Source organism: Phanerochaete carnosa (assembly GCF_000300595.1).
Source record: "Phanerochaete carnosa HHB-10118-sp unplaced genomic scaffold PHACAscaffold_1, whole genome shotgun sequence".
Lineage (NCBI taxonomy): Eukaryota > Fungi > Basidiomycota > Agaricomycetes > Polyporales > Phanerochaetaceae > Phanerochaete > Phanerochaete carnosa.
In genome coordinates, this window is record NW_006767628.1 from 5,622,257 (window position 1) to 5,634,200 (window position 11,944).

Sequence of the window (11,944 nt, forward strand, 5' to 3'; positions counted from 1 at the left end):
AAAACTTTGGAGCAGTCTCGCAATGTACCAAAAACCCAATGATGATGCCCTGGCCCAGCTTTCATATTGATATATGTTGACCAGAGATCCCATCTCTTAGGACATGTTTACACAGTGCCTCGAAGATGGCAACGTGCCGCCCATCAGATTCCTCGTCTAGAGCCTCTAAGTTATCCAAAAGCTATGGTAGACATTAGCCTGATCTGCGTCTGTCGAGAATGGCAACGTAGCTTACCTCAGACTTGTGACTACACGGACTCTCAAAAACCAGGCTGTAGTCCTCAATCTTCTTAACGTTGGCGCCAACTTTCTAGCCTTCCGACAGGTCAGAAAGCTCAATAGTTGGCTGAACACCGCATGACGAATCCGAGGGGTGGAGGAATTTCTCAATTTGATTCATCTCGACGTTGATACTGCTGCGAGATACATGTGAGACCGGCCAGATACTTTGCATATGACGGCAACTGATCTGAAAATTCGGCCCTTCACAAGCCGGTTAGCCTGGAAGTGGCTCTTCCAGTCCTTGACGAGCTACAAATTTGTGAGTACACGGAGAAGCATTGCTGTCTGGCAAAGCTCATGTTACAGTAGAATATCTCATAATACATAAAAATGAAAAATCATAAGGAAATTGGGATTTTTGTTATCCCTTCCAAAACACGGTAGTCTTATACTGTACGAGTTTGAATGGGAGCAACTAACTCCTGAGGTGCGACATCCAAGCCGGCATCTGCACGAGCAACGGCAGGCACTAAATACCAAAAACAGTAATTTTGGGATTTTTTAAAGATTTTTCATTGAATTTATCTCAATTTTGGCCCAGATTTGGTGCAAAGTTCCGTGACAAGAGCCAAAAATTACAACCCTTGCAGAGGACTGTGATGCATGACATTGCTCCCATTCAAACTTGTACAGTACTTACCAACACCTAGAATGCATCCTGCATGCTCCCAGGTGTATTTGAGCGAAAAGTGAGACAGTGGAAAGATGCCAAACTCTACTGTTAGCCTCTCCCTAATCAGCTAAGCCCGGCACTCAGTCAACCGTGTATTCTGGGCTCAACAGCATTGTTGTAGCATAATATGAGGCCTCAAATATATCCATAGTACTCATTTCTATATGACTGTATGATTCTATTAAGATCGGTCAAGGGGGACTCGAGCTATGTGTGCATTACTGCACCAAAATTGCCAGAATGCCTAAATTTAGTAGCACGCCAGACCTTCCTGACCATTCTTTTCACTCCATCACCATCTCCACCCTGTACAGCTGCCTCCATTGTCAATATTAGTATATGTACTACTGCCTCCCAACTTTTTGCAGTCTAATTCCACCTCTGAGGTTCTCTGGGCACGGATAGAACAGCAAGGTCACGGCTTGGGTGGTTCTGGATATGTTCAAGGAAAAGGACATCACCACTTACAACAAAGGGTTGGGGGCACAGGGAACACATAGTATGGCTTCTATATATGTTATAATTTACTTCTTCTGTGCTCTCTTAATTTGATCATTTTTTTGTTGTGTGCCAAGGGCACATCTCTGCTGACCTGCTATTTTCATGCCTGCATAGAACTTTGTGCCATAGAAACAGAACAGGCAACTTTCCCAACATTTATCTACACTCAAAACCTGCTCCTATCTATATTTAATGTAATACATACATTTTATTCCTAATCTGCGCTGTGCAACAACTGTAGAAGGCCAAATGGCAACCTGTGTGCTCTCTTGGTGGCTTGGCCAAAGTTAAGCGCTCTGATTGAGCACTGCGTGCACCTGGCCGGCCGAGATCTATGCCAAGCGCTGTTTTTGCAATCTTCTCACCAAAATATTCATAGTGCCTATAGCAACAATGGAAAAAGTTAACTGCTTGGTAGAGTTATATTGTATGTCCATTCCAGTGGATCTGAGGTGTAGCATTTTTCTTATATTCATGCATTTACAAGTATGGAGCAAAATGCCATAGCCTGGCCAACTTCGGGGCACGTGACAGTAAGCGCCCTATGCATTATGAGATATTCTACTGTATCACAAATTTCTTCAATCTGTACCCATTTGCAGTCTGAGGTAACAAAGAGACTATACTCCATCATACTCTTCACAAAGCCTCAGACAGCCGATCCGGCCTTCCAATTCGAAACATCGCTGACGCCATATTCAACTACAGGTCCCATGCTTTGCGGGTTCCTGGCAGAACAATGAGTAGACAGGAGTCACAGGATGAGTGTCTTGTTGTCTGTGCCAGCTTCAATGAGCACTGCTTTAATGATGGTGCCAACAGGAGGGGAAGGTGTTCCTGACTCATAGACGTTGGGCAAGCTCGTTGGATGTAAGGAATCAGATATATGTGAAGTGGGTTTTACAGATGTGCCTGAGTGGATATGGTGTACAATAACACCATCGACGATTTGGCCAATCTGCGCACTCTCGAGGATGAGGGCACTTTTTTGTAGGATTCCCTCCTCCTTGACTTGGATGCGACGAGAACGAAGCTCTCCTCCGGGTTACAATAGTTAACAAGGCTCGTCAATTTGTTGCCAACTGTGAGACCGCTCCGGAGCTAGGCGACAGTGTTTCCGCGCCTGCCAATGAGGTTATTGAGGGAAAGCAACACGCAAACTCGTGTCAACTTGAGCGTGACGATGGCCTTCTCCTTCTGAAGCCCAGAGACAATGCCCCTGATTGAATGACCAATTTCGACATTCTGAATAGCGGCAGTGTCCTTGGAGTTCACTGAAGCTTGGCGTATGCCAGATACGATACGTCTCGTCTCAGTGTTGCAAGAGATTATGCGGGCCTGGACGGTCCTACCCATTATGAGGGCTTCAGAGAGCGACGCAATTATGGTATCACTAGATTATTTTCATAAGAATGAGGGTTGCATTGTGGCAGACGTGGCCTTACCTGGCCTCTCGAGTAGGCACAATAGCCTTTGAGTTGTTGTGGAACTTGACCTGCGGGCTCTTCTCTGATGCCCTGATAACAATCGTGCGAATGATAAAGCCCTCCTTCGCGTCATCCAAGCTTGCTACAATAAGTAAGGATAAGTCAATCAGGACCTTCTTGGCGGTAAGAACAGCACGCCTTCGCTTGCGGTTGACCATCAAGACCTAGCAAAGGAATGAGCGTAATGGTCGTGAGAGAGCGTACGGTAACTTACGCGGCAATTGATGCTCCCTCCAGGCTTAAGCCTCTCCTGAAGGTGTTTCAGGCGAACGTCGGCGTAGTGGTTCAGCGAAACATTATCCAGATTGCCAGATATTGCGACGAACAGCGTCGAGTCAGTGAGCTTCTTGACCGTGCTCTCAATGACCTCCACGACCTTAACCTCTCTCACTTGAGCTTGTTGAGACGCCGGAACATGCTCATCTGGTACCTACGGGATGTGGACGACGCCCTCGACAGCACGTGCCACTTCGAAAATTAGCCCTCGTTCTGGTTCTGCGGGAATAACCTTCACAGAGTTAACAGGCATACCGCTAGTGAATGCTTCGCACTTACTATAGCTTGCTTTTGTAATTTTGGCTTGATACACTGCTGCGACCACGCGTGTACTGCCGAAATTGTGACACGACGATCCAATTGCTTTCGTCATCTTCGCTGGTGAGTCGCAGTAATCGTGTTGAAACCGTGCCGGGCGCCGAGATTACCATGGACGAGCGCAGAGGGCGTGTGGTCGCCGGACACGCAGCTTCAGCTTGATGCCGCTTCAGTTAGCGTTGCTGAGGTCAGTTCTTAGACAAGCGTTCCCGAGCGATGCGAAATATTGTGCAGCGGGCGAAGTCACCCGCTCCTTGTAGCCGCCAAGGAGGTGGGTGCATTTCGTGATCTGCGCGCACATGTTGACGCGCTCAGCTTAGAGCGTCCCGCTTGCGCATGCTGAGCATCATTCGCACAAATATGGCCGGGTAACGCACTTTACAACTAGGCTTGACACCTTTCAGCCTAACTCCTTCTCCCCATAAGCCTCTATCAAATTCCAGCGGACAGACCAGCGAGTACTGAGCAGATCTTAGATCTAGCAGACGACGTGAAACATGCGAAGAGCTGCATCCGGCAGTATGGTGGATTCGAAAACAGAGGCAAGGAGTGCTAATGAGTGCTGGGCCTTACTGTTGGGTGACCATCGATGCCAAGGGAGAGAAAACGAGAAAGAAGCACAGCGTACGTGACGTGACATATCACAGTCGCGAACCGTTACACCTCTCGTCACTTCCCGTTACGGGAGCCGTCACGTTTCCTCCGCTGTTCTCAGTACTTCGTAGACGGAAATAGGAAAGGATGGGCAATATTGGTCAGTCAGGAGCTATGATATTGACTTGTGGGACATACAGTAATTGCTGCACGCAAAGCAGATACAAATACAACTGAAATACTGAATACACTACCGTACATGAGCAATGCACAAATCCTCGAGGTAACTATTCAACGCTGAGAAATTGAGCCTGATACACTGCTTTCCGAATACTACATTCTGCCCGAGGTATCCCACTATGCCCTGCCAGTCTACCGGCACCCAAAACAACCGCGTCCGCCGGGTTGGCGTCAGCGAGAAGATCCAGCCGTCCTCTTCATAGTACATAGGCCAAGTGCGGCGTGGAAGCCAAGGAAACAATGTCGTCGCTTGCGTGTCTACATCAAGAGGTGCCCATAGCTCAACGAGTCTCTCTCCGTTGTCGACCAGGACTCCAGAGCCATCAGGGGACAAGGGGATGGTGTGATACCAGGTATCTGGGTTGAGGACGAGGAGACAAGCACCTGTTTCAATGTCCCAGAGCCGCATGTTTTTGTCGTCCGAAGAGATGATGACGTCCCCACCAGGAGCAAAGGCGACCGACCATACCCAGTCTGTATGCTCCTCGAACAGTTGAAGCAGCTCCCCTCCCTCGATGCTCCACACCAAAAGGCGACGATTATCACTTCCTGACGCAACACGATCTCCGTTCGGAGAGAAGGCGATTGAACGAATCCAGCCGTGGTGTCCCATAAATGTCGCTAGAGACGCTCCAGTGCCGACGTCCCAAATGATAACGGTCCCATCTCGAGAGCCCGTTGCGATACGACTGTTGTCGAGAGAGAACGCAGTGGAGAAAACATCGTCACTATGTCCCACAAACTCGCGAAGGAGTTTGCCTGTCGCAACATCCCAGAGACAGGCAGAGTGCTCACGAAGGCTCTCAGCTCCAGAGATGGTCCCCGTGAGTAGGTACTGGCTGTTAGGCGAGAACATGATCGACGACGACTGACCGCCGAAGCAGTGCGGCTTGTAGCCCAAGACGCCGTTCCACATGAACACATCCCGGTAAAGGGGGGACCAGAGCGCAACCCACAGCTCACCCTCAATCTGGGCCCGCAGCGATCCGGAGGTAGTGTCCCAGAGCGCGATCTTGTCATAATCTCCCTGCGATGCTGTAAGGATCGCTGCGCCATCTGGTGAGAACGCTGCATAGTGCTCGTCTTCTGGGGACAAGGACAGAGAGTTAAATGCCCAGTCTCCCGTATCGGTCTTGCCCACTTTGACAGAGCCATTGTCGTGTATCAATAGCGCACGACTTTCGTCGCGAGAGAAGACGGCCAAGCGGCAGTCCACTGACCCCGAACCCTCGCTAGACGGATCTGATGACTCGAAGGCGTTTCCGAGTCGTGGCACGTCCACCGCATCCTGCGTGGTGTCCCACAGTCGTATGGTGCCATCCCACGAGCCAGACACGATGCGGGTACCGTCTCGGCTGTGGGCGACACTCGTGACGTCCTTGGTGTGACCGGCGAACGCTTGCCGAACCTCGCCGCTTGCAATGTCCAAGACGAGGACGGAGCTCCCTGATCCACATACGAGCTTGTCTCCGGTTGGGACAAAACTGGGGCTACAGATAGACAGGGACAGCTGAATGTCATGGAGACGCTCGGCGGTCTTAACGTCCCAGACAGACAGCTGCCCTGAGTCTCCACCACCCGGGGCGATCAAAATTTTGGAACTGTCTGGCGCGAAGATAACAGAATATGATGTTTTCTTGTTTTCCCGATTCTGGAGGACACGATGGGTGTACGGTGCCTCCAGGCTCCACAAGCAAACTAGGCTCTCTGTGCTCGACGCCATCCAAAGGCCATTTGGAGACACGGCAATAGACAGGACCCGGTCTTGGTGCGCAGTCAAGGTGGTCAAACAGACACCTGTCCCGGCATCCCAGATCTTAATGGAACCGTCGTCGGAACCAGACAGGATATGCCCGCCATCGGGCATGAAGACTGCGCAGGGGATGAACTTTGCGTGTGCCTCTAGCCTGAGGGTGTGGATAAGCATGCCAGATACAGCGTCCCAGATCTTGATCGTGCAGTCATCAGCGGCGGAAACAAGGTGAGCGCCGTCCGGAGAATACTTGACAGAGTTAACGCAGTCGGAATGGCCGGAGAGGACGAGAAGTAGGCTGCAGGTGGGCGCATCCCAGAGCCGTATCTTGCAGTCGTTACCGGAAGAGACGACTGTTCTGCCGTCAGGTGAATAGTCGACAGCATAGACGGTCTTGCCTTCATGTGCCATGACCGTGCCCAAGCAGGTGTCCCACGAGTCTGCCACGCCTCCATAAACACTGATAGAGCTCTCTGCATGATGCTCGTTTGCAAAAGTCCACGCAAGTGTCGTCTTCCTTGGAGTCAATGGCAGGACCGAATGGTACAACTGCAGCGTTGAACCACTTATCGCGGGGAGGAAACCGATGATGAGCCGTTCACAGTCGTTCAGCAGACGCGCAATACGCCTAGCTCGGCCATTATTCAAGCCCTATTCGAGGTCTTAATTGTTGCGGTCATCCCTGAAAGCGAAGCACACTCACCATGAGCTTGCACCGAGATTCACTGAGACCAGAGATAGCGTCCCTCAACACACCCAACAGGCTACATGCCTCGACCCAATACAGTAGCTGCTTCTGCGCGAATTCCAAAAGTGCGTCCAGGAGTTTGTCCGACAGCTCTCCGTTTATTAAGTGAATCCACCAGCGCCGGCATGCATACCTCAGGCGTGCCGGGATCGCCTTCTCTATACGTTTTGACAGGTCAGGGACCTCAATGTTGAGCAGAGAGGGGTCCCGGATGTCGCAGATGTCTCGCCTTAGCTCCTGCAGGGCCTCCAGACATCCATGAAGCAGCTCCGCGTGCTGCTTCCCCGAACCGATAGACAACGAACGGCTTGTGCAGCGGCTGGAGTCGAGTAGGAACTCAACAAAGGTAGGATGAATGACGTGGATGCTCGACGGAGAGTCTTCGAGAGCCGGCACAATAAGGACGGGACGGAGACGCACAAGGGATGTATACACCGTATGAGCGGTGAGTCTGACCAGGCGTGAGAGGTCGGGAATCGAAAGAGGATCTTGAACTACCGCTACAAGGGCGGCCAGAACAGAGTCGAGTCGTCCCGGTAGCCTGGAGCCCTCTGATATGTCGGAGAAGGCGCTCTCGAGCACCCGCAAGTACAGCTGGTCGAGGAACTGATAGGGGCCATGCAACACTACAGTGGGCGTGAGGACCTTAAGCTGTCCGATAGGATCGCTGTATCTCCGGTCTTCAATGTACTTGACTGCAGTGGCAGCGGAGATGAAAAGGCCGTTGGCAAGTTGAGTCAGCATTACGACGCTAGCTTTACCAGGCCAGCACTCTGGGATGTCCGATAGAACCACCGTAAGATAGCGCTCGATGTCTGCAGTGACGGACTCAGGCTCTAACCCAATTTTGTGTACGAGCGGCTGGCCAACGGCATTACAATAGCCTGGAGTGTCGAAGCTGGTGATAATATGATGCTCGGGACAGCTGGTGACAAAGAATCGAAGACGATAGAGATCCCGTCCATGCTTTAGCAAAGCGGACACGACCTCGGAAGCAGCGTGGTGATCTGGACACTGGTCGAGTGCATCGATAACTACCACGCATGGGGGAAAGTTATCGCAGAGCTGCGCTAGCGGGTGCATGATCAGCTCTCTGAACTGGTGAGAGACGCCGGAGTATACGAGAAGAGGGTCCTTCTGGAGTATCTCAGCGACTCGATCCTTGTATGGTTTACAGAACAATCCAAGTTGGTACGCAATTGTAGTGAAGATCATTGAGGGCCTGCTGCAATCGGTATCCAACCGAGAGCAAAAGAAGCTCGCTCCCAGAACGCCTTCTGCACGGCATCGCTCTGCAACAGTGTATGCGATCGTCGTCTTGCCGGTACCAGCCGGACTGTTCAGAAACAAAATGCGGGATTGGACGTGAGTAAAGTCTTGCGTAGAATCGGCCCTTTCGCCAGTTGTGTGTTGGCCGAGTGCCCAGGTATAGATACTTTTCAAGGTGTCGGTACATGTCCCTTCGAGACAAACTATCCGCTCCGGGCGACAGTCGAACGGGGCCGAGGCTGCGTAAGGGAGTAACGAATTCCCTAGATTGAGATTATCAACACAATGCCATGTTCTATCGTCGCTGTACATACCTTCCGAGAGGAACGCTCGCAGACGCTAGTAAGGACCAGGAGTCAATCAGTGAGATATGTAGCTGACGAGAGATACTGACTTGAACATCGTTCTGTATCACATCAGGCTTCTTCTCGCCGTGCTGTGGACTCTTCTTAGACAGGCCCTGTTCGTCTGTGGTCAGCGCATGCGCCATTCACTGGAGGCCACGCAACATACATCTAACGGGATCTCGATTACTGGGGCACCCTCCTGCAATTGAGAAGAGGCTATATCAGCTGACGAACTCACGAGCCAAGATACTTTTTATTACCATGAAACTCTCGATTGACCTAGATAATCTTTGCACGAAATTGATGACTTTCTTCGTCTCTTTATCCGCGTTCAGTTTTCTCAACAGCTTGTTCCGAGACTTGAGATCCGCAGCTTCATCGTCGACCACCTTCCAGGAGCTGTATAACATCAGTAGTCTGGAGCTGTACCACGAATACGAGACTCACGACAGCAGTTGGTCGACTCTGGCCTGCATGGCGGGCGGTATATTCGATTCGTGCAGTTCTGCGCATTCTTTTACCATCCTAGTCAAGTCGCCGACCTTCTCTGCAAGTTTGTCGATGTCCTCGGCATTCACATGTGATTTCTAGTTTTACCTTGAGTACCCCCGTTGAGCAAAACGGCGCAGGACACACCTGGATCATCGCGAATACTGTCGACAGACCGGTGACGCCCTTCTGCAAGCTCGTCGTACCAAAATCTCCAGCAGCTTCGGCGAAAACATCAAGAACGTGTTGAAGGCCATCGATAGCGATGCATGTAGCATCCTCGGTCTCATTTCCCAGCAGTTTCTGCTTCAGATGGCGGTGCATGGCTGCCATTGTAGTGGTTCAAGCGACAATTCGTGTCGTAAGTTGACAGGCGTCACCTTCAAAGCATGCCAACAGGCTAAAAAAAAGGCGCCGATTCCTGACTCATTGCTCATGACATCAAATCTTCGCAATTTCTTTTTGATTTCAGTGCACCGTGCCCATGAGCCCCAGCGTGTATTGAGATAGCATCAGCATAGCAGTATACTTAAAAAAACGTTAGCGCGAATCTTGTTTACAGGTCGGGAAAGCACAGGTAACGAAGGTGCGGGTGAATACGAGACGAGTACTGTACGCGGAGGAGAGGAAATATACAGCAAGCAGACTAAAAATTACAGACCATATGAGATGTTGCCATTGCAGAGAAGGGCCGGTGCAGAGAGATTATGTGTGTAAGGGGGGCAGTGGAACTTTGAAAGGTAAGACAGTGTAACAAAATAACCTTATAGCAAGTCGGAGCTTTCTATAATCCTTCGCAAAATGATGTCCCGCACTATATCACGAGATTGAGAAAGAGAACGCGTATACAGCTTAATCCTGAGACGCACCATTGAAGATAATAGATCGCGTGCTTCGTGTATCTATCATCGAAGTTCCGTGAGCTGATATCGCAGATTCCTTGTCAAATAGTATCCATATTGCGACAGTGGAATGCATACTGTAAAGTTCACGGTCCGATGTTCGGGAGTGCCAAAAAATTACAGAGAATTTGAGCTTGAGGTCTACCCACCCGTCAGTGCTGTAGCACATGGGATGGGAGAAAGAAGAAGAAGATCGTACAGCTAAACACCGTGTCATAGTCGTTCGGTCTATCGCGGTAAGTTATCATATAATCCCGCAGCTTCACGCCTCTTTCAATTTTTTTCTGCAATCAAATGAGCCTCCGGAACGAACGAGACGATACATAGAGCTCTTACCCGTAGGAGATCACACTTATCCAACGCCGGATTCAGCGACTGAGATGCCCCCAGAGCAGCGGACGACGCACCTTGTTCAAAAACAGGATTATGCTCACATTCGCCAACATCTTGTTCGATACCACCGACCGCCACAAGTAGAGCGAATCTTCCAGTCGATTCATCCGCGGGTCCTGCTCGCCGCCCGGCATAAGTCAGCGCCGAATAGAGCTGCGCATCCGTTGCTACGCACCTCTGCGAGCACCTGATCGAACGCGCTGATGGGCGCGAGGAAGATTATGGCATCAACTACAGAAGGAAGCGTTCGCACGTTAGTCTGCCCGTGGGTACGCGTGGGGATGTAGGCAATGAATGCGTTGCGAGGTAGACGCACCGTCCTCAAAGTACGGTGCCCACGCCTGCCGCTGCGGGCGCGCGCCGCCGACATCGTAGATCTTCCACTCGACGCCGCGGAACTCGGGGTTCGGGACCATGAACGTGCACTCGATAACGCCTGTCGTCTTCAGTCGCGCCTTGAGAACGTCATCTGTGCCATGTCAGCACTTCATGCGATGCTTCTTGTGCGACGTGCGAACGAACCATTGGTGGGGAAGTACATCTTGGCTGTGATGCGGTCCAGCTCGTCGAGGTAACTTTTCAAAGGCAGTGAGGGGACAGTAAAGGGCATCTTAGGCGAGCGACGACTCACAAGCCACTGCTCTCCTCGAGCCTGATGCGTCTCTCTAATAGCCTCCGCTTAACTCTCTCGTCCCTCCATAGCTTCGCGATGTACGGTGCGTAGCGGTTGATGGTGTGCACGGGGTCGTCCGGGTCTTCCCACCAGTTCTGTGGCTCGTCCAAATCCACGTTCTTCAGGCTCTGCATCCTCCTGAGCGACAGCGTCTTCTTCCAGTTCGACGTTGTGTGCACCGACGGCTCGCTTCCCTGGGCGATGGGCGACGTCGGCAGCGAGCGCGAGCCAGAAGCGGGGGTGACGACCGGAGGGAGCGCCTCGCCACGCGCCTCTCCGTCGTGCGCGTGCGCGCTGCCGGCTGCGGGCGGGAGGCATGTCGGCTCCCTGTCGACGTTGTCCTCCGGGTTCGAGAACTGCGTGAGCAGGCGGTGCTCCAGGTCGAAGAGCGGCGCGAGGGTGCGCACGTACCGCTCGAAGGGGATGCCACCCTTTCTCTGGGGCGCGGCCGCGCCGGCGTGCCCATGTCCATTTCTCGCGCCGGACACGATTGTGGCCGGCTCGGTCGCCTCTGCGCAGCCATCGCTCACTCCACTGTGCGCGGCGTCCGCCTCTGGCGAGATTGCGTCGAGGATCCTGTGGAGCCCCGCGTGCGTAGGTCAGCCTGGGCGTGCTCACCGTGAGAGACGGAGATCGTAGCGGCGCATGCTTACCTTCGCACGGAACGGAGCAGGTTCAGATAGATGACAAATCGCCAGGAGATGCGCTCTGCGTCAAAAGTTTGGGGGTGGTGCAGCAGTTGAAACTCTGCGGTCAGGCGTTCAGTACATGTAGTCCCGGCATCGCACCAATGAGTTAGGCCCCGACAGGTGGCGACATAGAGGTCTTGCACAACTCGACACCGCCATGATAATAAGAAAGCGGATGTGTCACGTCTCTGGATGTACTCGGCGGGAGGAGCTGAGGCTGGTCGAGACCCCGCAGCACATAGCAGAATATCGAGCGCTCTCCCACATACCGAGGAGGTAGATATCCCGGATAACATGCTCAAAAAGACAG

At 52.0% G+C, this 11,944-nt stretch overlaps 3 protein-coding genes across 3 annotated transcripts; all 3 read right to left on the minus strand.

Annotated features, from left to right (window-relative positions):
* Positions 1 to 2,326: 2,326 nt before the first annotated feature.
* Positions 2,327 to 3,798, minus strand: PHACADRAFT_248706 (uncharacterized protein). The gene is made up of 5 exons (XM_007391168.1): positions 3,499 to 3,798; positions 3,378 to 3,451; positions 3,158 to 3,325; positions 2,902 to 3,107; positions 2,327 to 2,849 (listed from the first exon to the last, which is right to left on the minus strand). Exons 1-5 carry the CDS (start codon positions 3,590 to 3,592, stop codon positions 2,558 to 2,560), a joined length of 834 nt encoding a protein of 277 aa, XP_007391230.1. The 5' UTR covers positions 3,593 to 3,798; the 3' UTR covers positions 2,327 to 2,557.
* A 513-nt stretch (positions 3,799 to 4,311) lies between these two features.
* On the minus strand, positions 4,312 to 8,453 carry PHACADRAFT_135777 (uncharacterized protein; the record flags this gene model as incomplete). The annotated part of the gene is made up of 4 exons (XM_007391169.1): positions 4,312 to 5,171; positions 5,697 to 5,786; positions 6,045 to 6,756; positions 6,824 to 8,453. The coding sequence occupies 4 exons, from the start codon at positions 8,451 to 8,453 to the stop codon at positions 4,382 to 4,384; spliced, it is 3,222 nt and encodes a 1,073-aa protein (XP_007391231.1). The 3' UTR covers positions 4,312 to 4,381.
* A 1,116-nt stretch (positions 8,454 to 9,569) lies between these two features.
* On the minus strand, positions 9,570 to 11,690 carry PHACADRAFT_248710 (uncharacterized protein; the record flags this gene model as incomplete). Its single annotated transcript, XM_007391170.1, has 11 exons — positions 9,570 to 9,791; positions 9,847 to 9,900; positions 9,958 to 10,020; positions 10,079 to 10,163; positions 10,216 to 10,230; positions 10,287 to 10,388; positions 10,448 to 10,503; positions 10,589 to 10,741; positions 10,795 to 10,847; positions 10,904 to 11,521; positions 11,599 to 11,690. Coding segments are annotated over 11 exons (1,341 nt in total), but the record flags the coding sequence as incomplete, so codon positions are not given.
* Between the last annotated feature and the right edge of the window lie 254 nt (positions 11,691 to 11,944).

What these genes read in the sequence shown, in the direction of transcription:
- PHACADRAFT_248706 (XM_007391168.1), bottom strand. Translation starts at nt 3,592, where the DNA reads ATGACGAAAGCAATTGGATCGTCGTGTCACAATTTCGGCAGTACACGC. An exon ending in AATTACAAAAGCAAGCTATA is followed by an intron (nt 3,452 to 3,498) that starts GTAAGTGCGAAG and finishes AACTCTGTGAAG; the next exon opens with GTTATTCCCGCAGAACCAGA. An exon ending in GTGCCTACTCGAGAGGCCAG is followed by an intron (nt 2,850 to 2,901) that starts GTAAGGCCACGT and finishes AAAATAATCTAG; the next exon opens with TGATACCATAATTGCGTCGC.